At 43.7% G+C, this 27,899-nt stretch overlaps 1 protein-coding gene across 2 annotated transcripts in view; it reads left to right on the forward strand.

Moving 5' to 3' along the window:
* MYO1A (myosin IA) overlaps positions 1 to 27,899 on the forward strand; it is a 160,813-nt gene that overhangs the window by 18,220 nt on the left and 114,694 nt on the right. For both annotated transcript variants that reach the window (XM_030196659.1, XM_030196660.1), the window contains exons 2-3: positions 14,687 to 14,835; positions 21,731 to 21,846. In XM_030196659.1, the coding sequence (XP_030052519.1) occupies positions 14,710 to 14,835; positions 21,731 to 21,846 (242 nt within the window). In that variant the 5' untranslated portion in view covers positions 14,687 to 14,709. The remainder of the gene's footprint in view (positions 1 to 14,686; positions 14,836 to 21,730; positions 21,847 to 27,899) is intronic.

Genomic DNA, 27,899 nt, shown 5'->3' on the forward strand with positions numbered 1-27,899 from the left:
ACTGGTGGAATGAGACATTGTGCCATCACAATATCAGCTCTTGTTATCAGAGACAGAAACTCTTCACATTAACCCCCCTGTTTACTGTCACACTAGTGGCTGCTGTGCAGCAATGCCGACACAGCCCATTCAAAGTGAAAGGGCTGTGTCGGCATTAGCGCATGGCAGCTACTAGCGTGGCTTCGTAAACTTGGGGAAATGGAGGAAGTTATTAACATGGGCTTCTGTTTTAAGACGTTATTTTATGCAATGAAACCTAGTTACTATGCTGGGGTTAACAGTAAAATAACACACCTTAACGGTAGCCCACATTGATAACGTTCCCCTTATGGGAGTGATTAAAACAACATGGGTATTGAACAGAAGAATACAGGGTTAAGCAGCCTTAAAAAGATGGACCTCTAGCCTGGATATGAATAGGGCCAGAGATGGAGCATGCCATACAGACTTAGGAAGTCTACTCCAGGCATATGGCACAGCAAGAAGGAAGGAACAGAGTCTAGAGTTGGTGATGGAGGAGAAGGGTAGAGATAAAAGTGACACCCGATAAATGGAGTTCCTGGGTAGGGTGTATTTAGAAAGCCACCAATATCTCAGGGAATGAATGATAAGAATTGGATTTACTCCTTGGGATCCTGCTGAGTACTTGTAACCTGGGCCAACAAATGTCATTTTGACAGGAAGATGGGTTTGATGGATCATTGGTATGACCCAGTATGGTACATCTTATACATTCCCCTACCTATATGATTGGATAAATGAGGAACTCTCACCACTGTAGGTCTCCAGAAAACAATTCATACTTTAGTATCTGTTTTTAAAAAAAGAATACTTTTGGGACAATATTTAAAATGACTTAACTGGTTGGGAGACTCTTGCTTGGTTAAATTGCATTGAGCTAGACAGGCGTGAACATTCAATGGCACTTAAATGGATTTCAGGGTGCCCACAATGAATATGCATGAGATAGATTTACATGCACTATGCCCACTGTATGTAAATCTATCTCATGCATATTCATTATAATACTAAATGAGCTATCCTACAAAAACTGTGCATACAATTTATGTGTTACTTCTAATGCCAGTCAAAAACTCCAAGATTCATTAAACTTTTATAATGTTCTCCACCTTTACTGAAATATTTTATGCAATAAACACTTTCATGTGGAAATACTTCCTGTTTATACTGCATAGACACAAATAAATCTACCTATATAAATTATACCATCATATCCAATACACACCAATCATACCACCATTCATACTTCAATGGAGCTATTGCCACCACTCTATTCACTCAGATACAATACAAAATAACCTTCCTAAACATAAACAAATGTCCTGAAATAGTCCATAAGGAAGTAACGCTTGTTTGACAAAGCAACACTCCTTGTCTTTTGGAAGACGATACTCCATTTGTAATTCCAAAAAGTCTTATCTTTGAGCAGTGCAAACTTGTAGGCTCCTTATTTTCCTGTCGGCTGCATGGTTGGCTAAAAGGACAAAGAAGAGCCTCGCAGTTCAAAATTCTGTGATGCTGTAACACAGCATATCTCTTCAGCGTAAACCTCTTCAAGCCCATCGCGTTTTCTATGCACAATAGCAAAACAGGAATGTAAATTCCCTCCCCCAATTATCAACAGTAAACCACATTCAATATTCTTAAAACCTGTACTCACTCTCTAGAAGCTCTCATATCTCTCGGCAGTTGCCAAGATGGCTCCCTCCATGGGATGCCGGAAATGACTTCAACAAAACGGTATTACCGCAAAGAGGATTCTACTTTCTCTTACCCTGTGCTGTCTTTTGTAGGTTCCCCCACTCCACTTCTTTGTTCAAACTCGTAGGTGTCACGGTTCTCCAATCATGTATCAATCGTTGCTCACTCTGCATCATTCTATGTAGCACGTTCCCCTTACTTAAATCTATCTGCAGTAACACTACAAACCTCGTCTTCTAACTTATGTTGACTGTCCTGCCACATAAGTTAGAAGACTTGAGGTTTGTAGTATTACTACAGATAGATTTAAGTAAGGGGAACGTGCCACATAGAATGATGCAGAGTGAGCAACGATTGATACATGATTCCAGAGTTTAATTACACATTGAGTGAAGAAAAAGTTTCTCAGATTCGTTTTAAATTTACTGCATTGTAGCTTCATCGCATGCCCCTAGTCCTAGTATTTTTGGAAAGTGTGAACAGATGCTTCACATCTACCCGCTTAGCACCTGTGGCTTAGCACCATTGATTAAGGTGCGCTAAGCCCTAACATGGCTTACCTCAGGACAGACTAAAGCAGTTTTCCTGTTTGTGTGCGTTATTTATTGTTTTGTATTTATTTTTTGGAGGGGGAATGACATAAGTATGGAGAGTGGGCAGGGAATGGGTGTGGAAGTGTTATTTAACTGGCGTGCTCACATTACCGCACACTAACCGGTTAATGTGGGGTTAATGTGAGTACACCAGCTAGATAATGTAATGCGGGAGCACATAGCAGTATTGTTGCAGGAATGGATGCATGAATTACCCCTATTGTTAGCAGAATCTGTGGTACTTCAGGAGTTAAGCAGCACACACCAGAATTACTACTACTACTATTTAGCATTTCTATAGCGCTACAAGGCATACGCAGCGCTGTACAAACATAGAAGAATGAGGGAGAAATCTTCTTTATTTGCCAGCAAACAGAGTAGGACATCAGTTCTAGCTCTCTTCTCTCTCTCTCAGCTCTCTGGATGTTATGGCTTCTGTCTCAGCTCCTTCTCTTCTTCTGCTGTCTGTCTTCCTTCAGCTCTCCTTCTTCTGTCTGTTCCTTCTTCTGTCTGTTCCTTCTGACGTAAGCTGCTTCTACTCCCACTTAAATACAGTCCTAACCTCTAGCCCCCCTTACTTTCCAGATGGTAAAGAATAGATTGGTTACCTTGCCTCAGCCAATCATTACTTTAAAAATATCAGTTACATAGGTTTGATATTTCTCAAACTGACCTATGACCTGGGGCCCCTCAAGCTAGACAATATGGCACCAGTCTCTTACATTTTCATTATGATTAATTTCTCAGCTATAGCTTAAACTGAATTCATTTAGGGACTAAGGGACATTCTCATATTCCTAGTCAACTTCATACTAACTACTAACTGAACTCTGGCATTCATTAAAGGGTCAAGGGCCAGTCTTACTTAATAGCATACAGCTATAGTTTGTTATTACTTTCAGGACCATTCCTACATTTACCTATAATTAATCAAGACTTTTCTTGACCCTTTTCACCCACCAGCTCCATACATTAAACCAGCCAGGACTGCAGAAAATTCAAACCATATGCTGACCTTTTCACTGCAGCCCTACTCAGAACGTAAGGCAAAGAGTTGAACAAACATTAGATTTAAAAAGGTATTCTACATATTAACTACACAGAATAAACATATTCTAAAATAAGACATATTCTAAAATACACAGAATCAGTATTCCTTATAACAAAATCTACATATCAAGAACTTCTAAAATTATTTAACCAGCTTTAAACTACAGTATGTCTGGCTCATGCTTTGTTCATTCATAATAGTATACAGATGTGCTAGCTAGCATTAGCAATCCATCACTCACAAGGGGTGAAAGAAGTTTCTGTCTCTGACCTTTCTAACCTTTAGCCTGGCAAACGTAAAATTTCTAAATAATCTAAACCAGATGACATTCCTCCATCACTTGCAGAACTGAACCAAACTTTTAAACACCAGATTTTTAAACAGAATTAACACTTAATATAATTTCTTATATATGTATAATTATGCCCATGCTGTCTCAGTATGTGTTCCCACATTATTTTATTTTCAGTTGCTGCGTGCTAATAACGTTAGCTTACAACCTGAAAATAAAAAAAAAGAAAAATCCATTTATTAGGGATGCGATAGACATTGACATAGCACATGGGGACGTCCTGCGTTAGGACACATTAAGCCCATTTCATCATGGGCAGGTGCATAGCAAGGATTCAATTTTTGGGTGGGCCCAGGGGTAGATTGTGGGGAGAGGGGAACACGATTTATCTCTACTCCTCCCTCCCCTAATCCCCACCAGCTGATGAGATCTGCTGCCCGGAACTGCCCAGTGCTGCCTGAGCAGTGAAGAAATCAGCAGACTCCTTTCCAGCTGCCGACGCCATCACTCCTCACGCATACTCAGTTCATGCACAAACTGAGCAATGTGTGAGGAGTACTGGCATTGGCAGCTAGAATGGAGGTCACAGACTTCTTTGCTACTGATGTAGCATTGGGGCAGTTCTGAGCAGCGGATCTCGTCAGCTGGCGGAGGTTGGGCATCCCTGCCAACCATTCAGTAAGTACTTTAGTTGTGGAGAGGGCCTGAGCCCAAACTGGGGAGCCCAGGCCCCCATGGCTATGCCACTGGTAAATGGGGCCCCTAAGTTAATTCAACAAAAAGGCAGCAACATATATGTTTTGCTTGTTACCCTGTATTTGAATGCATTCCTGTCAACTAACAAAGATACTTCCTTACAAAAAGTGAAGGGCTATGCTTTCTTTGTTAACAAAAGAAGCTATGTTTTCCCCCAGCCCTGGTTTGCCCGAGGGGCAGGCAGAGGTACCCTAGTATCCAGTCTTTACACAGCACCATCTCAGCAGCACCTTCCTTCCGCCAGGCTCTGGTTCTGGCTCTCCCTGGCAGTACCAGCTGCCTCTAAATCTTTCACTTATGAGTGGGTTGAAAGTTCTCTTGGTATCTCAGCTCTAGTCATAGTCCACTGGTGAATGTTTCACTTTTATTGATAGTCAATTACTTGATTGCACTCATATTTCTCCTGCACTGTGTGCATTTGGGCCTTGTGTTTTTTCACCCAACCCCTTTAACTACCGTAATAAAAACCCAACTAATTATGCTCTGTGCATTTTGCCACTAGGAATGGACAGCAACTCCTGCTAAATGCTGTTTGCTTTTCTGCCTTGGCTTGTGGCTGAGCCCCTTGCACTTGCAGATCCTGGCAGAAGAGTGGAGAGAAGGGGGATGGGGGCTGATATGAGCCTGTTGTTTACCTATTCTATTCTATCCCATGACTTTTATATGTCTTTTAATAAAAACTTCAAAGCAGTTCACAGCAAGATATGATCTACAATTTCCATTTATAGTTAATTCTTTAAAAAAAATAATATTAGAAGGAGAACAAATAGGATTTTAGAATTTAAAGAAAAAGTTTATAATTAGATATTAATTGTATGGACACCGGTAAACTAGTCCATATATTTGGGCCCTGAAATACGAAAGAATGTTCCCAAGCAATTTCATTTTTCTTATGGAAGGAATGTCAAGAATCAGATTTTTTGAACTCCTCAAGACCTGGAGATGATAGTAACAGAATGTAAAACAAATCAGAGAAAATATTACTTCACTCAACATGTAATTAAACTCTGGAATTCTTTGCCAGATAATGTAGTAAAAGCAGTTAGCTTAGCAGGGTTTAAAAAAGGTTTGGATAGCTTTCTAAAAGAAAAGTCCATAAACCATTATTACAATGGACTTAGGGGAAAATCCACCGCTTATTTCTAGGATAAACAGCATAGAATGTATTGTACTGTTTTGGGATCTTGCCAAGTACATGTGACCTGGATTGGCCACTGTTAGAAACCGGATGCTGGACTTGATGTACCTTCGGTCTGTCCCAGTATGGCAATACATAAGTACTTATAATTCATGCCAAAAAACATATTTATAAATCTGACAAGCTATTTTAAATTACATTTGAGAGTCTAATCTTAACCAATGTAAATTGTTCAAAAAAGGACCGAATTCACTGAATTTTCCTAACCCAAATTGAGCGGTCATATTCTGTAAAATTTGAAGTCGGTGCATATGTTTCAGTGATCAAGCAACGGAAGTTGTCTGTGCAATTATTCAAAATCCATTACGACTCAAAGATGCTCTAATTGCTCAAAGTGTTTGCAGATGAAAAAAAAACATTTCCTTACTAAAGCAGAGGAGTGTGGTAGCCGTGTTAGTCCACTCTTAAGGTTATCAATAGAAATCAAACAAAATAAAACATGGAAAAGAAAATAAGATGATACCTTTTTTATTGGACATAACTTAATACATTTCTTGATTAGCTTTTGAAAGTTGCCCTTCTTCGTCAGATCGGAAATATTAACGCTTTAACGGCTGGTTCTATTCAGTTTTATTTGAGGAGGCCTGGAATTTCAGAGGGCTCAGTGGGGAGCACGCTAGCGATGCCTAGTGCGAGTGGAGGCCCTGGAGCAATGCCTGTGCTGGATGTGACCTTAAGCCCCAACCCAAGAGCTCCTCCCCAACAGCCCCGCAGTGCAAGTTCTCCGGTCTTGGCAGCATCTTTCCAGCAGCAAGTATTGGAAGCTAAGGTTGAACGTGTGGGGCCTTCAGAACAACCATTGGAGAACAAGGGAGCTAAAAGTTCGTTTGGCTCCCAACAAGACGCAGAGACAATATCTCAAACTGTGGGTGATCAGCAGGCTACAGATGAAGAAATATCTGTTTTGAATCTATTGACTGATAAGGTACAAATTTAATCTTTTCCAAGCTTTTTGGAGGAAAAAACATCTGAGGTAACTCTTGATAATTTGTGGGTTTTAATTGCAAATTTGGGAAATACTTTGTGTCCTTGAGTTTTGGACCTGGGAACTCGGATAATGAAGTTAGAAGAGAAATCGGAAATAGTAGAAACTGGAATGAAGCAAATGCTAGAGAAAGTTGAGACTCAAGAGAAAGATCTGGTTAGAATTCAAGAAATACAAACAATTACAATGAAAGATACAACAAATATGAGAAGGAAAATTGAATCTCTAGAAAACTCCCTGAGAGTTAATAATTTAAGATTTCTGAATTTCCCTAGGGTTTCATTGATAACACCTAGGGAAATGTTGAGAAGATACATAAAAGAGGTATTCGGCGCTTCAGATGAAGCTATTCCCCCTTTCACCCAGGTCTACTATTTACCGACTAGGCCCTCTGGAGCCTCAATGGCCATTGAACAAGCTGACTCACCTCTTGATGTGTCAGTAATTTTGGAGTCTTCAGACACACAGTTGGTTTCTTCATCTACTTTATTGGCTACTGTGGCTTTAACATTGTACAAAATATGGATAATGAAAATGTTCTTTACAAATAAAGATAAGGAATTTATGGGACATAAAATATGTATTTTCCCGGACGTAGCAAAAGAAACTCAAAAAAGACAGCGTCAATTTTTATTGTTTAAAGTAGGAGTTCTTCAGATTGGTGCAACCTTCTATCTGCGTTACCCATGTAAATGCGTTGTACGTTACCAGTCGATAAAATATGTATTCTTTGAACCATTACATTTAACAGCTTTAGGGTCAGTCTTTAAAGATATGCCTGAAGAAAGATTCATTATTTCTGAGGAAACTTTTTGATAGTCTCCAAATCACACAAGCTTAATCTTCTGTGCATTAATCTTAAGAAATAAGCAAATGTGCTAGCTGACAGTGTATATAAGTGAAAACATTCAAGCATTACTATGACAGTCTGACAGGGTGGGAGGATGGGGGTGGGTAGGAGGTATGCATGGGGACATCAAAGCATATCATTGATATTCTAACAGGATGGGTGTGGATAGGTGAGGGGTGGGGTGATCAACAGAGAAATACAGCTTTATGGTTTATAATGGGCTAGGACCCCAGGTCCTTGTTAAGTCCTTTCTGTTGGGTGTTAAAATATTCAATAATTCTTAAGAAAATTAGCTAATGCCTTTTCATGCACTAACTTTATGTATTGTTTTAATAATGAAAAAGTACTTTCCAAGGTTTCTTGAACAGGGCATAGAACAAAAATATCAAGATAGAGAAAATATAATTAAAGAATGTAAATAAGCACCCAGATGGCTTATGTAAACATTAGAGAAACTCTATAATCACACAGGGTTTGGTGTCTCTCATTAGGTAATAAGGAAGGAACAAAGGAGATTTTAAAATCATTCGCTTTTCTCATGTAGAGTGAGTTTTTTTGCGCTTGATTATTTTTTCTCCTTTGCTCCTCTCAGGAACCAATGATAATAATGGACTCCTAAGCTGATAGTGGTTTTGTCAATACGATTGTATTTTCCCTATCAGGAGCTTTGATGTAATTGGTCATTATAGATTTCTTTGTTGGAATCTTTAGTAAACCATGGGGGAGACACCCACAAACTAAATTTTCAATTTTAAAACTTCCTTGTATGGTTGATTATGTAAACATTAAAATGTTGTGGCAACAGTGGATACTCCTGAGGGGCTCCACAATTTGGTTTCCAGTTAGCAGATGACCTTCTATTTTTCAAAACACATTGTCTGGTACTCAGGAATGACAAGAACCGCTCAGGAACTACCCCTCCAATTCCCATTTCACTCAGGGGTCCTTTTAATAAGCTGCGGGAAAAATGACCCTGCGGTAGCGGCAGGGACCGCTTTTCCCACACACCAGGGCCCTTTTTACTGCAGACGGTGAAAGCCCAAAAGAAAGTAATGACCACGCAGTGCGATAACTCTTACCGCGTGGCCATGCGGTGGGGAGCCCTTACCGCCACCCACTGAGATGGTGGTAAGGGCTCCCGTGGTAACCCAGTGATAACCGGGCAGTGCGTGGTGATGCCTGATTACTACCGGGTTACCACCATGCTAACCATTTCCGGGTTTTTTCCCCCCCAGAAATGGTGGGCGCTCGATTTGGAACTACTGCCAGCAGCTGCATTGGACCTGCGGTGGTCCTGGAAGAGCAATTGGTAAGCCTGTGTTGGGCTTACCGCCGCTCTGTAAAAGGTCCCCTCAATCTAAAAAGCAGTCAATCATGATCGACAGCACCCAATGCCACCGATGCATCAAATTGCAAAAGAACAACCTCTACACTCGAAGCTAAATATTGCTTAATCTCAGTTGTAAGTAGTATAAACAGAACTGAAGTGGGATTACGCCACTCTACTTTTGGGAGACCAAGCCTTGATGGAAGAGTAGGGCCTTACTCAGGCTCATTCGTGTATGTGGCCCTGTTGTTAACACGGAGGACTGTTTTACAGTTCTGGACTAGCACAGATACTATTACGTATGACTGCTGGGGTGTAAAAATGAAGGAAGTAGGTACACATGAGAAAACTATATATACTGCAATTCTACTCGACTGGACAATAGGCAGTATGCTCTAATTTGGAAATGTTGTCTAGAGATGCTTGACCGATGCGGGGTGGGGGCAGTGTGGATGTGGAGGGAGTGAATGGAGAAGGGTTATTGAAGAAGTGGATGTTGTGGATTCGGAATGGGTGTAAATGGGCTGAAAGATGGTTCAGGGGATAAGGGGGGGTTTCTTTATTAAAGAAAAAAGGAAAAGTCATTACTAAGCTGCCTTTGGCTGCAAGATCTCAACCTGGGGCATTTTGTTTTTTCTCGTTTGATTCTGACAGTAACTTGCTGATTTAATGTGCTCACTGTATTTTTTTATGCTTTGTATGACGTTTGGAAAATAAATAAAAAAAAACGTGGTTTCTATACTATGCCTTGGGTGGAATCCATGTTGGGAAAAATGGAAATGCATAGATTCTTCTAAAAAAAGTTGAAAGTTGAAAATTTGCTACAAATTCCAAAAGCTTTGCTAACTAGGGAATAATGCAAGTGGCCTAAAAGTTTGTACCTGAATGAGATCTCCATCTAGAGTTTTAGGTATGGAAGTCAAGATGATTGAAACTATTTCACTACGATAAGTACCTTCTGTTAATAAATGATTAACAAATGCAGTAAGCCAAAGCAAAACTGAGGAAGGAATTGATGTTAAGTAGAAGGATGGGCAAACATCAAAGGGACTCCCTTTCTTAGTAACTCTTCCAATAATTTTTTTTCAATCAAAACAGGAGATACAGTGGAGAATTCTCTCTAGCTTCTGTCTGCTGATGTTCTCTCCTTAGCATTAACCTGCCATTTGATACGTTCCTGAGCAGTATTATTAGCATTTGAAACAAACGTCTGTCGATTAGTATTTACCTTGGATTGAAAAAAAATAGCTAATTGCTCTGCAGATTCACTTATCTTTTTATCAAAAAATTTAATTTTAGCTTTCTGAATAGCTTTTTTATAATTTCGAATATTAACTCTCCAAGTCTGGTATACATTATTTTCTCTAGTCGTCGTTCATATGTTTTACAATTCCTTTTTAATTACTGTAATGCCTCTGTATATTAGAGATTTTCAGATTCCTTATTTTTCAATTTTTTTTATGTAAAGGAGCTAACTTATCTAAAATCTCTGTTATAATTACATCCCATGTCTGAAGCATTTGCCAGTTTACTGAGACAGACATGGGGAAGAAAGTGCTGTCCCTGGGATTGGTAGCTTGTAATGTTGCTTCTATTTGGGTTTCTGCCAGGTACTTGTGACCTGGATTGGCCACTGTTGGAAATAGGATACTGGGTTAGATGGACCACTAGTCTGACCCAGTATGGCTATTCTTATGTTCTTATGTGATACTTGGTGCAGATGAAACAAATAATCTTATCAACATAAGAGTATCTTTTACACAAGGCATTTGTGAACATCTCTTATAAAATCTGGTACCTGTAACTTTTCACAAACTCCATGCTGAGAACAGGGATAGGTTAAGGATGCCTTTGGTCCTGGGTGATACTCGGGCAAAGGCCTCCCCCCTTCCACTACCATTAACCTGTATGGCTCCCTTTTCCCTCTTACTCCCTCACCAAGATAGATTGCAATGTTTCGAAAACTCTGTGAAATTTTAAACGAAAGTCATAAAATGTTTATTGACTGGCTGTTAAACCAATAATTTGCATTTACTTGGGGCCTCTAATGCTTTCCAGTTATAGTACTTTGAAGCACACATGTGCCCATCTCTGTGATAGTGGGGGTATTTTAAGATTCCCGTTACATAACCCTTGTGGGCTCATTTTTGAAAGAGAAGGGCGGCCATCTTTTGATACAAATCGGGAAATGGGCGTCCTTCTCCCAGGGTCGCCCAAATTGGCATAATCGAAAGCCGATTTTGGGCGCATTAAACTGCTTTCCGTCACGGGGACAACCAAAGTTCCTGGGGGGGGGGGGGGTGTCAGAAGCGTTGCGAAGGCAGGACTGGGGCGTGCTTAACACATGGGCGTCCTTGGCCGATAATGGAAAAAAGTAGGGTGTCCCTGATGAACACTTGGCCGACTTTACTTGGTCCTTTTTTTTTTTTACGACCAAGCCACAAAAATGTGCCCTAAATGACCAGATGACCACCGGATGGAATCAGGGATGACCTCCCTCTACTCCCCCAGTGGTCACTAACCCCCTCCCACCCTAAAATATTTAAAAATATATATTTTTTCTAGCCTCTATGCCAGCGTCAAATATCATACCCAGCTCCATGACAGCAGTATGCAGGTCCCTGGAGCAGTTTTAGTGGGTACTGCAGTGCACTTCAGGTAGGCGGACCCAGGTTCATCCCCCCCCCCCTACCTGTTAAACTTGTGGTGGTAAATGTGAGTCCTCCAAACCCACCACAAACCCACTGTACCCACATCTAGGTGCCCCCCTTCATCCCTAAGGGCTATGGTAGTGATGTACAGTTGTGGGAAGTGGATTTTGGGGGGCTCAGCACATAAGGTAAGGGAGCTATGCACCTGGGAGCTTTTTCAGAAGTCCATTGCAGTGCCCCCTAGGGTGCCCGGTTGGTGTTCTGGCATGTGAGGGGGACCAGTGCACTATGAATGCTGGCTTTTCCCATGACCAAAGGGCTTGGATTTGGTCGTTTCTGAGATGGGCGTCCTCGGTTTCCATTATCACCGAAAATCGGGACGACCATCTCTAAGGTCGACCTAAATGTGGAGATTTGGGCATCCCCGACCGTATTATCGAAACGAAAGATGGCCACCCATCTTGTTTTGATAATACGGGTTTATCCGCCACTTTGCGGGGACGTCCTGCTAGGACGCCCTCAGGAAAACTTGGGCGCCCCGTTCGGTTATGCCCCTCTTGGAGTCCTTCCAGCACGTACCATCAGCTTCATTAACCTGGTGAAGTTAGAATCCTGGACGGACTGATTCTCATATCTGATCCCTGAATACTCACCAACTTGTCTGGATTACATGTTACCTCATTTTAGGGTCCTTTTACTAAAGCTGTGTTAGGCTAAATGCATGATATTTATTTATTTTTTCTTTTTTTTTGGAGGGGGTGTACTAGGGATGGTGAATGGGCGTGGATTTGATAATCAGCTAGCACACTGACATTACTGCCATGCTAACTGGTTAGCACGTTTATATGTGGGAGCCCTGAGTGATTCCCACATAGGAGACAGTAAAAGCTCCTGTGGTAATTTTTTAAAGCCGCTCGCTAATGCTAATATTAGTACGTGGCCATAAATGAAACAAATAAAAAAAGGCCCTTTTTGACGGCCACATTAGAAATGAGCTTAGCACATGTGAAAGGCCCATGTAACAATATGCTAAGCCCATTTGTTAGTTCAGCTCAGTGGTGTAGCTACAGGGGGCCACGGGGGCCTGGGCCCCCCAAATTGGCTCTGGGGCCCCCAGTTTGGCTGGCGGGGATCCCCAACCCCCACCAGCTGAAGCGTTTGTCCCACACTGGTCTCACATTGCCGATCTTGTTTTCAGTTGCGCCGCACGGCGTGACTGAAAACAGGACAGGCAATGCGAGACCAGTGTGGGACAAACGCTTCAGCTGGCGGGGGTTGGGGACCCCTGCCAACCAAGGTACCTTCACAGCAGCGGCAGGGGGGAGCAGAAGCTATATAAACAATCGTTACATCACTGGTCTCTACTTCTAAGCAATGCTAAGAGTTCTTAGACCAGGAAAAGAAGCAATAATACACTATACATACAATCATCACTGGTCCTTACATCATCCAGGCTCTTATCATCAGCTGGGGGGGCCTGTTACAGCGAAAGCCAGGAGCTTTTTAGACCAGGAACAAGTCCTCTGTGCAGTACATATGTTACTCACAGATGAGCTCCTGATTTCACTGAAAGAAACTCCCCTTTTTATTAGGCTCAGAACTCATGTTCAGAGCTAAGGAAAATTACAGAATGCTTCTCTGTTTAGGTAAACAAGCCATATTGTGGGAATGTGGTCACATGCTTTCCAAGTCCAGGTGGCCAGGCTGAACTTGCGAAAACAAGAACCATCCTCCCCTTTGCATACCAAATTAATTCTTATCTTCCAACTTGTTTTTGTATTTACAAGGAAAGCTATTTGGTCAAAGACAGAAGATTTCAGAATTCATTATCGATTAAAGCAGGGTTGAAAAGCAATCCTTTACATCTTCCATTACACTCCTTCACCCGTAGGGGCTATGTTAGTGGTGTACAGTTGGAGGTAGTGGGTTTTGGGGGGGCTCAGCAGACAAGATAAGGGAGCAATGATGAGATGTGTACCTGAGAGCATTTTATGAAGTCCACTGCATTACTATTACCTGTACTAATATTAGCCCCCTAGGGTGCCCTGTTGCTTTCCTGGGATGTATGGGGACCAGTCTACAAAAAATGCTGGCTCCTCCCACATCCCAATGGCTTGGTTTTGTGCGTTTTGTACTTGGATGGGTTTTTTTTTAAAATGGACCAAAAAACAAAATGTCCAAATCACAAAACCTTGTTCAAAACAATATATATATATTTAAAGATAGACATTTTTCTTTTTTGAAAATGACCTTCTTTCCTATTCAGATTTTGGACGTTTTTTGCAAAACATCCAAAGTCGGACTTAGATGTCATATTGAAAATGCCCCTCCACCTCTGTCACACCCAAAGTAATAACAACTGTAGCACATAATTGTCCAGAATGTAACTCTACTTCTTGAGTTGGTTCTAAAGAACCTACAGTAATATCATCTATTTTAATCTCGCCTCTCCTCTTAGATGGAGATAATAAACTCTGTGAAACCGTAGTACTTCATCTGTAGTTAACTGAAGTACTTCTAGTAAATATTGTTGAACCAATTACTTTGGAGAGTTTTTTTTTTCTGGGAAAGTTCCCAAATCTCAAATTTATACTTCTTAGGTGATTTTCAATATTGCCTAATCTTGTATCAGTCCCCGTAATATCTTTCATAATAAACTTCTGCGTAGTTGTAAAGTTTGTTGCATTGTAGATATTTTCTCAATTTCAGGTTTTAATTTTCCGCTATCAGTCTCATATTGCCCCAAATCCTTTTTTTAATCCTGAGAATCTCCATTCCTGACTAAGGTCCCAGTAAGACCTGGAGTGGCTCACACTTTTGCAGGAGGGGAGATATGAAACACTCCCAGATGAGGAGAAAGGTCTGACTACGAATTCTGACCCCTAATATGTACAACAGCCGCTGAATGGGGAAGGAAGTCTTAGTGCTGGTATTACCAATGAATGTAAATATGACATAGACCAAGTTTTCAGGTAGCTCCAGGTTATCAGGTGCCAGTCCAGGTGTTACCTCCATTGCACCTACAGAATTATAGTTCGGATTCTACTAAGTAAGGCCTGCTGGATAATGGAATGGGAATTTTAAAACCAGGACTGGCAGCTTGGAGACATCTAGTAACCTTGCTATATCATATCAGCCCAGAACCGATGTGTGTGTGTGTGTGTGTGTGTATAGGATGACGAAGGTTTCATCATGAAAGAGTTAAGGAACAATTGACGTGAATTTTCCATCCTCATACAAACGTGCTCTGTGTCTCCTCAGCATCCTGAGTCTCCTCTGCAGTCATGAACTCCACAGCATCGTTGCTGGACTCCATGGTGGGGGTTGGTGACATGGTCCTCTTGGACCCCCTGTCTGAAGACTCCATGATCAAAAATCTGAAGACAAGATTTAACGAAGATGAAATTTATGTAAGTGAGAAGCACTGAATATGTCCGGTAGTGCTAAAGAGATAATGCTAATAAGCTTAATGCTAATTTAATTGTGATAATAATTTAGGGGAATTATGTAATGCTCAGAAAATCCTGACATGCCATCTACTTGAGATACTTGAATAACATATATATGCCACCATCCCTGAGGTGGATGATCATCTAGCAACTTTATCCAGTAATAGGACAGTAAAAGGTGATCTCTGGATCATGGATGGATAGTACTGTACATATAAGAACAGCATGCGATAACTCTGACCACATCACGACTGGACTACTGAAATGCCCTGTACATTGGTCAAACCAAAAAAGAATGCTGCAGCCTGACTGATAGAGGGCTGGAAGCAGTGTGACCACATCACACCATTCCTGCCAGAGCTACACCGACTACCAGTAAGGCTGGCTGGCTCAAAGGATTGTAGCACCCTGAACCAATTTTTGGATTGGTGCTCCCACCCCACCCCCCACCTGCAGCTCCCTTCCAGCCAGCCAGCCTATACACATCAGCTCCCAACCAAAAAGCTTCCATCTGACCTGCCCACATTCACCTTCCAGCCAGCTCTGTCTCTCCATCCCCCTCAGGCTTGAATATCCTGACTCACCCAGAGATCCTGGGGGCTAGGGGAAGGTAGCAATTCCCACTCACTCCTGCTCCGGTGGCTGCCTTGGGACTATATCGGGATCAGCAATGAGAGGAAAGGGAGAACAATGGCATTGGTAGTGGGACAAAATAGGATGGGTCACCAGTAGGATTACTGGACAGCTCCTGGTCATCAGAGGCAGGATGAGCCCGTCCTGGATTTACTTACAGTACATTCAATTGGTACAAAATCAGGACTGGTTCAATCTATCCCTGATGACCTGGAACCATCTGGATTTCCTGTTTTGGCACCTACATCAGCCTCCAGGCTCAAAATCTGCCCTTTCTACTACTCCCATTTCCAGTATCTGTCCAGCATCTCCCTTTTCTCTTTCTTTTTCTCCCTGCCACCCACCAGTCAAGTATCACCCTTCTCTCTCCCCTTCCCCCAGTCCAATGCAGTGGCGTAGCCACAGGTGGGCCTGGGTGGGCCAAGGCCCACCCACTTAGGGCTCAGGCCCATCCAACAGTAGCACATAGTAATGAAAATGCTGCTCTCCACAATACTGGCACCTTCGCATGCTCAGTTTTCAGCACATGCCTGCTACAGACTACCAAGGTGGAGACTGGAGAGAAGCAGTTTCCATACAGCTGAGATATATGTTTTTGATGTGGGGGTGGGGGAGAGAATATTTGGTGGCCACCCACTTCTTGCCTAGGCCCACCCAAAATCTGCTGTCTGGCTACGCCCCTGGTCCAATGTTGTCCCTTCTCTCTGCTCTCCCCTTCCTTCCTCCCTTCCTCCCTCCTACTCACCTGTCCAACATTACCCACTGTCTCCTCACTACTGGTTCAGCATCATCCATTCAATCTTCCCTTTATTCCACTCCCTTCTACTCACCTGTTCAGCATCACTCCTCTCGCCCAACCATCTGTCCAGCATCGTCCCTTCTCTTCTCCATCCACCTGTCCAGCATCATTCCTTCTCTATTCCCACTCACCCACCCACCATCCACCATCACCCCCTCTCTTGCCTCTCCCTCTGGTCCAGTATCACCCTTTCTCTCTTTTCCACCCTCTCTCTCACTTATCCACCATCACCCTTTTTCTCTTCCCACCCCATTCCAGCATCATCCCTCCTCTGTTCCCTCCCACATCTAGCATTGCCTTCTCTCTTCCCTCCCCTCCCATTTACCCATTCAGCATCACCTCTGTTTTCTCATCCTCCCTTCCTACGTTGCCCTTTCTCTCTTTACACCTATCTGGTGTCAACCTCTCTGGCTCTCCTCTCCCCTTCCACTGACCCAGCTTCACCTTGTCTTTTCCCTTCCATTACCCCATTGCTCTTCTCTTCCATCCACCCATTTGACTTCATCCCCATCTCTCTCCTCTTCTCCATCATTTCTCCTCAAAGTCTGAACCTATCTACCTCCCTCCCTCCCTTCTTTCAGCTGTGGCTGCTACCACTGCTGTTCATCCAGGCCCAAGGCAGCAATCAAAGAAATTGCAGATGCCAAGAAGCCTTTGACCCATGTGCTCATGAAGGCCCAGTTGGTCCTGCCCCCTGTACACATCAAGAGGGTGGGACCAGCAGGGCCTTCATGAGCACATGGGCTCAAAGGCTCCCCAACGTTTATTACTCCAACTTGTTTGATTGCTGCTATGGGGCTGATAGTAACATAGTAAATGCCGGCAGATAAAGACTTGTATGGTCCATCCAGTCTGCCAAACAAGATAAACTCATTTTACATGGTATGTGATACTTTCTATATATACCCGAGTTTGATTTGTCCTTTTCTTTCTCAGGGCACAGACTGTAGAAGTCTGCCCAGTACTGTTCTTGTACTAAGTTCTGAAGCTAATATCGAAGCCCCTTAAAATTTACACTCCAGCCCATTCCTATCTATTCAGTCACGATCAGGGCGTAGACCGTAGAAATCTGCCCAGCTCCTGTTTTGTTTCCCAATTACCGGCGTCACCACCCAATCTCCACTAAAATTCCATGGAACCATTCCTTCTAAACAGGATTCCTTTGTGTTTATCCCATGCATGTTTGAATTCCATTACCATTTTCATCTCCACCGCCTCCCGTGGGAGGGCATTCCACATATCCACCACCCTCTCAGTGAAAAAATACTTCCTGACATTAGACCTGAGTCTGCCCCCCTTCAACCTCAATTCATGTCCTTTAGTTCTACCACCTTCCTGTCTCCAAAAAAGGTTCATTTGCGGATTAATACCTTTCAAATATTTGAACGTCTGTATCATGTCACCCTTGTTTCTCCTTTCCTCCAAGGTATACATGTTCAGGTCAGCAAGTCTCTCCTTCTACAGTTTGCAACGCAAATCCCATACCATTTTTGTAACTTTTCTTTGCACCGCTTCCAGTCTTTTCTGCACTGGTGCAGAAAAGACAGGTAGCAGCAACCAGTGGCGTAGCCAGACTGCTGATTTTGGGTGGGCCTGAACCCAAAGTGGGTGGGCACAAAATTTTCTCTCTACCCCCCCTCCCCCAGCAAAATTTAGTCACATTTTCAGTGAGCTTTCAGAGGCCAAAACCTCCTGCCTCAGGTCAGTATAATGCTGTTATGGTATCCTCTCCTGACCTAAGGAAGGAAGTATTGGTCTCTGAAACTTTATTAACACAGGTACCATATTACTTTATCCTAAATTAAAAATAAAATTATTTTCTTTACCTTTTTTGTATGGCCATTTACTTTTTCTCATTGTGTTGCTCCCAGTCTCTAGATTCTGCTTTCCTTCGTTTTCGCTTAACTCTTTTGCCACGGTTTCCTGGCCATTTCTCATTTTTCTCTCCTTTTTCTTAGCTTTCTTCAATATTTTTCTGCCTCTCTCTCTCTCTGTCCTGATTTAATTCATTCTTACTATCCATTCTTTAATTTCCTTCATCTACTTATGGCTTTTCATCTTTTTATCACCCTTGTTCTCCCCATGCCCCTTCCTCTTATTCTCCAATCTTTCACTACTCCCCCTTTCCATGCAGCAGCTCTCCTCTTTCTCTCCCCATCCTTCCAGTGTCTCCCCTCTCTCTCCCCATCCTTCCAATAGTCTCCCCTCTTTCTTTCTGCATCCTTCCATCCATTGTCACCTCTTTCTCCCTACCCTTCCATCCAGCGTCTTCCCTCTTTCTCTCCCCATCCTTCCACCCATCTACCCTCTCTCCTGATCCTTCCATCTAATGTCTCTCTATCTCTCTACCCTTTTCTGTTCAGTGTCCCTTCTCTCTCCATATCCTTCCAGTCTCTCCCCTTTCTCTCTGCATCCTTTCATCCATCTCCCCTCTTTCTCCCCATTCTTCCATCTGTTTTCCCTCTTTCTCTGCCATCATTCCATCTGTTTTCCCTCTTTCTCTGCCATCATTCCATCTGTTTTCCCTCTTTCTCTCCCCATCCTTCCATCCGTTTCCCTCTTTCTCCCCATCCTTCCATCTGTTTTCCCTCTCTCTGCCATCCTTCCATCTGTTTTCCCTCTTTCTCCCCATCCTTCCATCCGTTTTCCCTCTCTCTGCCATCCTTCCATCCGTTTTCCCTCTTTCTCCCCATCCTTCCATCTGTTTTCCCTCTTTCTCCCCATCCTTCCATCTGTTTTCCCCTCTCCTGATTCAGGCCCGCCAGCCCCAGCTCCCATTGCCGGCCACTGCTGCTTTTCCAGTTGAGCAGCAGGGCCGGCGCTACAAAAAGAAGAAGCGCTCAGCTGATTGAGCTGAGCGCCAACGCTAACGAGAAAAAATGTTTAAAAAAAAAAAGCGCGGCACCAGGTCCGCAGGCAGCCTTGAGGCATTGGCTGCTGGCTCTGCAGGCTCCTCCCGTCTCCCTACATCACTGCCCCTGTTTTGCTCCAGGGGCAGTGACGTAAGAGAAGGGAGCAGCCTGCAGAGCCAGCAGCCAATGCCTCAAGGCTGCCTGCGGACCTGGTGCCGCGCTTTTTTTTTTTAAACATTTTTTCTCGTTAGTGTTGGTGCTCAGCTCAATCAGCTGAGCGCTTCTTCTTTTTGTAGCGCTGGCCCTGCTGCTCAACTGGAAAAGCAGCAGTGGCCGGCAATGGGAGCTGGGGCTGGCGTGGGCCTGGAAGAAAAGTGGGCGGGCGTGTGTGTGCGATTGGGTGGGCGGGCCAGAGGTGAAATTGGGTGGGCCTGGGCCCACCCAGGCCCACCCATAGCTACGCCCCTGGCTCATGGCAGCTTTGGGTGCCCTCCTGTGATGTGCACCTCACATACAGTGTTGCACCGGCCCTGCCTGAAGAGGTTGTCAGCAGGGCTTTTGGGTACCCTTTGTTTAACGTGGCCTGAGCCAGCGCTTACTGGCTCATGTGTTAAGCAAGCTCTGACTACCAGTGCCATACAGGGCCAAACTTAAAACTTCATCTTTGATTCTCATGGTCCTAAAGACAAAATAAGCCAGAGTACTTAAAGAATGAGTTAGTCCTCTATACACCTTAGAGGTCTCTAAGGTCCACTAGGAGCATCCCTATTTGTACACTTGTCAAAAGAAATTGCACTTTGTGATATCTATCACCAGTGAGTCTTCGCAGGCGTAGTCCCCACACTATGGAACTCACTCCCAGAGTTGCTACGCCCAACTCACGACTACCTCTACTTCAGGAAGCAGGTGAAAGCCTGGCTCTTCACCCGAGCCTTTAACACATGTGGTGACTGACTATCCACTCAATCCACACCTGGACTAGCTTGTCGCACACCTTGTAACTTAGACCAACTCCTTGTTAACTGTACATATAACTGATTTCGAGTTTAACCACCAATCTATTTATTCCAGTGACTTTGTACTACCCATCTTGTCCCATTGATATATCTCAACTGCACTAGCCTGCTGAGCTGCCTATTCTGATGCTTCTCTGTATTGTATATAGTAACATAGTAACATAGTAGATGACGGCAGAAAAAGACCTGCACGGTCCATCCAGTCTGCCCAACAAGACAAACATATGTGTAAACCTTACCTTGATTTGTACCTGCCTTATTCAGGGCACAGACCGTACAAGTCTGCGCAGCAGTACTTCCCGCCTCCCATCACCGGCTCTGGCACAGACCGTATAAGTCTGCCCTCCACTATCGTCGCCTCCCAACCACCAACCCCTCTTCCCGCCACCTGCTCCGCCACCCAATTTCGGCTAAGCTTCTGAGGATCCATTCCTTCTGCACAGGATTCAGAAGGAATACAAACAGTGTTAGCATCATATCGTATTATTTGAACATTCTAATGTTTATTTATTTATTTATTATCTCATTTGTACCCCACAGTTTTCCCAACAGTGTCAGGCTCAATGTGGCTTACAATGCACCACAGAGGCAGGCGCCAATGCAGTAAAATGAAGCTAATACAGCAAACCTACAAGAGATAATGGGGAAGAATAGGAATGGATGGAAGGAGAGGGCAACGTTTGAGGGACGAGGGAATGGGGATATGTCCAAATGTCTCTAGATTAGTGTGCTTCCAGCAGTGGAGTCACTGGGGGTGTCCGCAGGGTAGGCACTTCTGAAGAACATGTGTTCCTATTAAGGTGTTTCATTTGTATTGTGCAGTGCTGACATTGTGAGAACGATATCTATGTTATTTAAATGTTCTTTCATGCTGCCTACGATGGTATCATTTATTTTCTGCTGACATTTATCATATTTCTGTTATATGACTGTTTTACAGAGCTGTTACAGAACGTTTATGGGCTCCTTTTACAAAGCTGTGCTAATGATTCTGGCACAGCAAGTGTGACGAAGCCCATAGGAATTGAAATGGGCTTTGTCACATTTGCTGCGCTGGAATCACTGGCGCGGCTTTGATAGTGTATCATGTTAGTCCTGCTAATAGGATTTAATTTGCTATCTCAAGGTTTACTACATTGATGGTGTGTATGTTATATTTGTTAAAGTGTTAGTTAACAAAATTGTAAGTTTTATGTCAAGCTACACCTGCTGTACACCACCTTGGGTCAATCTCTTCTAGACAGTTAATAAATGTCAATAAATAAGTAAGTATTTTAGCACCAGCAGACACTTAAAACTAGTTTAAAAAAACTGTACTCTGTGTAGGGTTAGGCATTTCGAAAGACATTGCTTTGTAAAATCTTTAGGCTGCTTCTTCTTTGATCTGTTGATGGGGGGAGGGGTGGGGATGGTGCTCTGCCATTAGTCATGAGTAGCACAGAATTTGTCCATGAGATGTGTGATGTCACCGACAATCCTTTCCCCACCTGGGACCTTGGAGTAATTTTTATTGTTGTTGTTTGGTTTCCCCTCCCCCTTCCTGCTCTCCTCACCAGACCTATATTGGCAACGTGGTGATCTCCATCAACCCATACAAGCCGCTTCCCATCTATTCCCCGGAGAAGGTGAAGGAGTACAAGAACTGTAACTTCTATGAGCTGAAGCCACACATGTGAGTGGAACAAAAGCTGTCACTTAACAAATCTCAAGGGCTTTAATTAGCATCAGAGCTGCAAGGCTGGAATTAGATCTGACAAATGTAATGAGGGGAACTAGAATCCGCCTGTACTGAGACAGGTGTCTTCACATCTCCAGATAGCCCTACCCACTCCGTAGTCCCTTGCAGATAGAAAGGGTGTGACAGCAGAAAGAACAGAGCAAATACGGGAAGAAAAGAAGGCAGAGAGAGAAGATTTCAACTAGGATTAGTTGTGGGCTCTAACGGGGTCTGGCCTCAGTTGTTCCATAAATACTCTGGTGGGTCATGAGATCTTTAAACTGGATAAGGAAGGATGTCCTGCAGGTGACCAAGGCTGCACAGTTGGCAACTGGGAGATATCTTTCATCAGGGCAGTGCAGACAGGAACTGCACGGCAGAATCAATGGGCACATTGGCTGTTACCCCCTCATTCTATAATTTAGCGCTTAAATTTATAGAATACTAGCATTTGTGCACTCAGTGCTCCTCTAGAAATGATATGCGTGGCTTGCTTGGCATGTAAATGTAAGGAAGGCATTTGCAGAGGAAGAGCATAGGCAAGACCAGCATTTACTACTAATCATTTCTATAGCAGTACTAGACGTACACAGCACTGTACACGTTATATACAGGTACTTTCTCTGTCCCTAGGGGGCTCACAATCTAAGCTTTTTGTACCTGGGGCAATGGAGGGTTAAGTGACTTACCCAAGGGCACAATGAGCTGCAGTGAGACTCAAACCCAGGTTGCCAGGATCAAAGCCCACTGCACTAACCATTAAGCTACTCCTAATTGTGTAACTTACAACATACTGTAAATTACACACTAAAGTGCAGCATTTAGATGCACGAATTTAGGCCTGCTATTGACATGGCATAAATGAATGTGTGTAAATATAGGCGCGGAGACGCCGATTTACGCTAGTATTCTGTAGTGGACTCTTGGCGCCCAGATGCCGCTGTAGAATGAGCGTTCAGCACATTGCATCTAGGTTCCTAAACTGTGACACTGTTATAGATTGCCCCCCTCCCCTCCACACACACACACACACACACACACACACACACACACACACACTTTATCTGGTGCAGTTGTTAAGGGTCCTTCCCAGTTATCATTATTTTATTTATAAGGAAATGTTTCTTTTATGAGCGTGCTCCCAGCGAAGAGCCAGGGAAAGACCTGGTTACAGCGGTGCCTCATGCGAATGCTTAGCGGTTAGCATGCCGCTGACATCTGAAACCTCGCAAGAGCTACATCTGGTGGCATCGCCTTGCAGCTCCAGCTGTGAAAACTGATGCGTAGGGAGGAAAAGTGACTCATTTGAATTCAAGGAGCAGAGCCAAGATCAGAAGGGAGAGAGTCAGAACCCAGGAGTTTCTGATTCCTACTTTTCAGTCCAACCCCTGAAGTGCCCCATGCGCTTCCATGATAACAAGCTGGATGCTTAGGGAATTCAGAAACACATTCTGTTTATTCACTGCTTCTCCCACAACTATGGAAGTATGAAAATTCTTGATGAATAGAACAACATTGAGCAGTCAGCAGTCTTTGCCAGCTCATTTGAAATGCTCCAAGCTTTAATAAGATCTATCAATACTAAATTGTGACCTCCTGAGGGTCTATTTGCGGAACTCTCAGAACCGCAGGCAATGCCTGTGAGCAAGGCCTCCCTGAGTTTAATCCCAGTGGCAGAGCAGGGTTGGGAGGAGGTTTGGCACAGGCAGTTTGTCCATTAGGAATATATATTTATAATTCATTCAAATGTGCAGCCACAGAGAAGAGTGGGATGTAACAGGCAGCATTTGCCCCTCCGGAAGAAAGCTTTGCAGTTGTCGGTGGGGCGGGGAGAGGGGTGAAGCCTTTTACTGATTGCATTGAGGAGGAGGGTATCATCCCTTTCAGGGCGAATTCTCAGTTTAATGCAGTGGTTCCCAAACCTGGTCCTGGAGGCACCCCAGCCAGTCAGGTTTTCAGGATATCCCCAATGAATATTCATGAGAATGATTTCCATACCAAGGAGGCAGTGCATGCAAATCTCTCTCATGAATATTCATTGTGGATATCCTGAAAACCTGACTGGATAAGGAAGGATGTCCTGCAGGTGACCAAGGCCTGCACAGTTGGCAACTGGGAGATATCTTTCATCAGGGCAGTGCAGACAGGAATTGCATGGCAGAATCAATGGGCAAATTGGCTGTTACCCCCTCATTCTATAATTTAGAATGGGGATATCCTCAAAAACTGACTGGCTGGGGTGCCTCCAGGACCTGGTTTGGGAACCACTGGCTTAATGGATGAAGCTTCAGACCTCTCCTAGCTGACTCCTATCTTAAAATATGTTGCTCCTCATTCTGTAGTGTAGCAAAGAGAGGAAACTAAGCACAAAGAAAGTCCAAGCAAAACAAACAAACAAACAGCACAAAGGGCCTTTAAAAACAAAAAGGACACAAATATTTGTATTGAAAAAAGTTTTAAATATTTGACATTTACCCTCAAGGTGTGGGTGAGCTTTTATATTGTATGACATACGGAGGAATACATTATATACAACTTTGAAAGTCAACAGATGTTCTGAATCTGTATAATCCTCCCCGTCATTAGTGTGACCTCTGATGCAGGTGCGGAAGTACCGAAACATGGCCTGTGTCGGGTCTTTCTACAATCAAATTTGATTATTACAACTTTTTTCAATACAAGTATTTGTGTCCCTTTTGTTTTTAAAGGCCCTTTGTGCTCCTCATCTGTCATAGAGCGTTTGATTTTAAGCATCATTTGCTTGCTTAAATAACAGAATACTAGCACTTGCGTGTGTGAATGTACACATGGGCATGAATGGAAGCAGGGCGTTCAGCGCCGTTCTAGACATTCGTTCACTTAGGCTGGTTAAATCACTTGTTTGGACTAACCGGTCGTTTTCAGCAGCACTTAACTGGTTAGTACAGCTGAAAATGACTGATTAATGTCTAAAGCAAAACCGGCTATTTTGGGGGCCTTCCGGGGCAGAATCAGCAGGTGGCCACTCAAGCGCCGATATTCAGCACTTAACCGGCCAAGATAACCGCATGAATAGGACCGTGTAAAAGTCAGTCCTATCTTTATGCGGTGTCCCATACCCAGTTAACTGCTAATATCGACTTTTGGTTTAGCTTGCTTCGGAAACCCGGAAATTCAGTGCTGGCATTGAATTTCTGGCCATAACATTGGTGGTAGTCAGCAAAAGGCTGAGCACTGCCAGCTGAATATCAACTCCTTAGCATGTAAAGGTAACAGGCATGTACACGTGCACAGATTGAGTTGGACATAGGCAGGGCTCCCACTTATGCATGTAACTAAGGAGCTCTTTTACTAGGCGGCGATAAAACCACCGCAGGCTTACCATGCGCCAAACAGGAACTAACGCTGGGTCATCACAGTAGCCCGGCGGTAGTTCCCACCCCTAGCGTGTGCCATTTCTAGCGCTACAAAAATATTTTCTATTTTTGTAGTGCCGGTGTTTACCTGGCGGTAATCGGGCGATGGCAGCCAGCTCTTTAAAAAAAAAAAAAAGCCTTTTACTCACTGCGGTAAAAGGAGGCCTCAGCACGAGTCACAAGCAAGCACTGATGCTAGCACAGGCCCCCTTTTATCACAGCTTAGTAAAAAGGCCCCTTACAGAATACTGGAAGCTACGTGCTAAAGTGCCACAGTTGGGTACATGTATTTACACCAGCCACTGACCTGGCATAAGTGAGTACGCCTAAACGGAGGCACATTGATGCTTACACTAGTATTATATAAAGGATTTTGTCTGCAGATGCGATTATAGAATTAATGCTCAGTGCATGGCACCAAGGTGCCTAATTTACTACTACTACTATAAATCATTTCTATAGCGCTACCAGTCGTACACAGCGCTTCACAATTGAACATGAAGAAAAGACAGTCCCTGCTCAAAAGAGCTTACAATCTAAATCAGGACAGACAGATAGGACCAATAAGGATAAGGGTAGGACAGACAGAAGGACACACACACAATTCTATGGTGCCCACTTATAGAATTGCTCCGACTAGAGTGACATCAGGTGTGAATTTAGGCCACTCTCTCCAGTTCCACTTTTAGCACTGGTTATTGCCCAGTTACTTGTGTACAATGTTATCACTTGGCCCCGTTCCATTTGATCAGGTTGAGCCACTCCCACTTCATCTACAGAAAAAAAAAAAGGTTGGCTGAGGCATAGGCGGTCGGTGGCCCAGCTGTATGGGGAGACTAAAGGGGGCGGGGTTAGGGAAGGTGCCGGGGGGGGGGGGGGGGGGGGTGAGGCTTACATCCATAATTGTCTGAGAACACACCTAGCTCTGTTCCCACCTAGCCCTGCCCTTGTTGACAAGATGAGTTTTAAAATTTTTTTACTTAAGAAATTTCAAATAAAGACAAATCAAGCAAAACTTGTACAGAAAAACGAATTCAAATAAGCACAATGCTATCATAGGAAACCTATCTAGCCCATTATATGGGCTGAAGCCAGTAGGCAGAGCTTGCCACCATCTTCATTCACTCAAAAAATAGTAAATGCTATTAAAAACAATAGCAAAAGATTATTAGAAATGAGGAACTGCCTATGCATGGTCCATCTGTAAAAAGTCAAAAGCTCTTCCAATTGGATAGGCAGTGCTTTAAAAGATGGAGGACAATATATATATATATTTGTACTTATTTGACAGTTTTTAATTTATTTGAAAGCTTCCCATATATAGATATAAATATCATGAAATAAAAATTGAATATCACTTAAACAGCTTAAAAAATATTGTAGCTGGTAGAGACAGCAGTTATAAACTGTATTTTTGCTCATTTTTCTACACTGTTCTATACAATAGAGATGGTCAAATTCAGTGAGGCTATCCTTTTTCCTCATGGGTTCATCTTAACAGCTGTTGTAATGTGCCTTAGGAAGCCTGTTGTTATAAAATAAGATGGACTATATTAAAATTTTAATGGAAGTAAAAATTTAACTCACCTTTCATTAGGGCACATAAAATCACATCTTCACAAGTCTCCTGATCTCAATCTAATCTCCTTGGGCTCCCCCATCTCCCATGGCCCGCCCTCACTTCAAAACCGCAGCCAGCCCGCCCCCCCCCCCCCCCACACCCCTCGATTCAAAACCGCAGCTCCTTCCCCAGTGGTTCTAAGTACTGAAAAAAAAAAGAAAAATTGTATCTTCCTCTCCCTGCCGGTGCCCACCCCCTACTCACTTCTTTTCTTACCAGGCCGCCTGCCTGACTCGCTACCTCCCTATGGCTCCTTCCCCAGCGGTTCTGAGCACTGAAAAAAAAAGAGCTGCCGGTATACTACTACTACTACTACTACTTAACTGCAACACTCACTCACAGGCTCACAGCCAGGCTCTGCCAGAACGGCAGCAGGAAGTGTGTCACAGGGGGAGGTTTCGTCAGAGCCTGGCTGTGAGCCTGTGAGTGAGTGTTGCAGCATGTGGCTCTATACTGGTAGCTCTTCTCTTTTTCAGTGCTCAGAACCACTGGGAAAGGAGCCTTAGGGAGGTAGCGAGTCAGGCAGGTGAACGGGTAAGAAAAGAAGTGGGCGCGATGGGGCGGGGAGAGGAAGATACAATTTCTTTTAGTTCCTGCCCCAAATTCAAGTAGGGCAGGGCTGGGGAGGCTTGGTCTCCCCAAGCATCTTATACAGGGGGCTCTATGAGCCAGGGGCTTAGCCAGATCTCGGCAGGAGGGGGTCCAGAGCCCAAAGTGTGTGTGTGGGGGGTATATTTTAGCCCACCTCCCCCAGCCACCGCCCCTCCCCTGCCACTTCCACCCCTCCCCTCCGCGCCGCCACCACCCCAGATTTAGTGTGGGCCCCTGGTTTTGCTGGCGGGGGTTCCAAACTCCTGCCAGCCAAAGCCTTCTTCAGCACCGGTCTCCGACGCGCCGTGTTCACTGATCTGTGCTTTCTTGAGTCCTGACCTGCACGTTCCTTTAAGTGAAACTGAGCATGCTCAGTTTCACTTAAAGGAACGTGCAGGACG

Source organism: Microcaecilia unicolor, chromosome 3, assembly GCF_901765095.1.
Source record: "Microcaecilia unicolor chromosome 3, aMicUni1.1, whole genome shotgun sequence".
In the NCBI taxonomy this organism is placed as follows: Eukaryota; Metazoa; Chordata; class Amphibia; order Gymnophiona; family Siphonopidae; genus Microcaecilia; species Microcaecilia unicolor.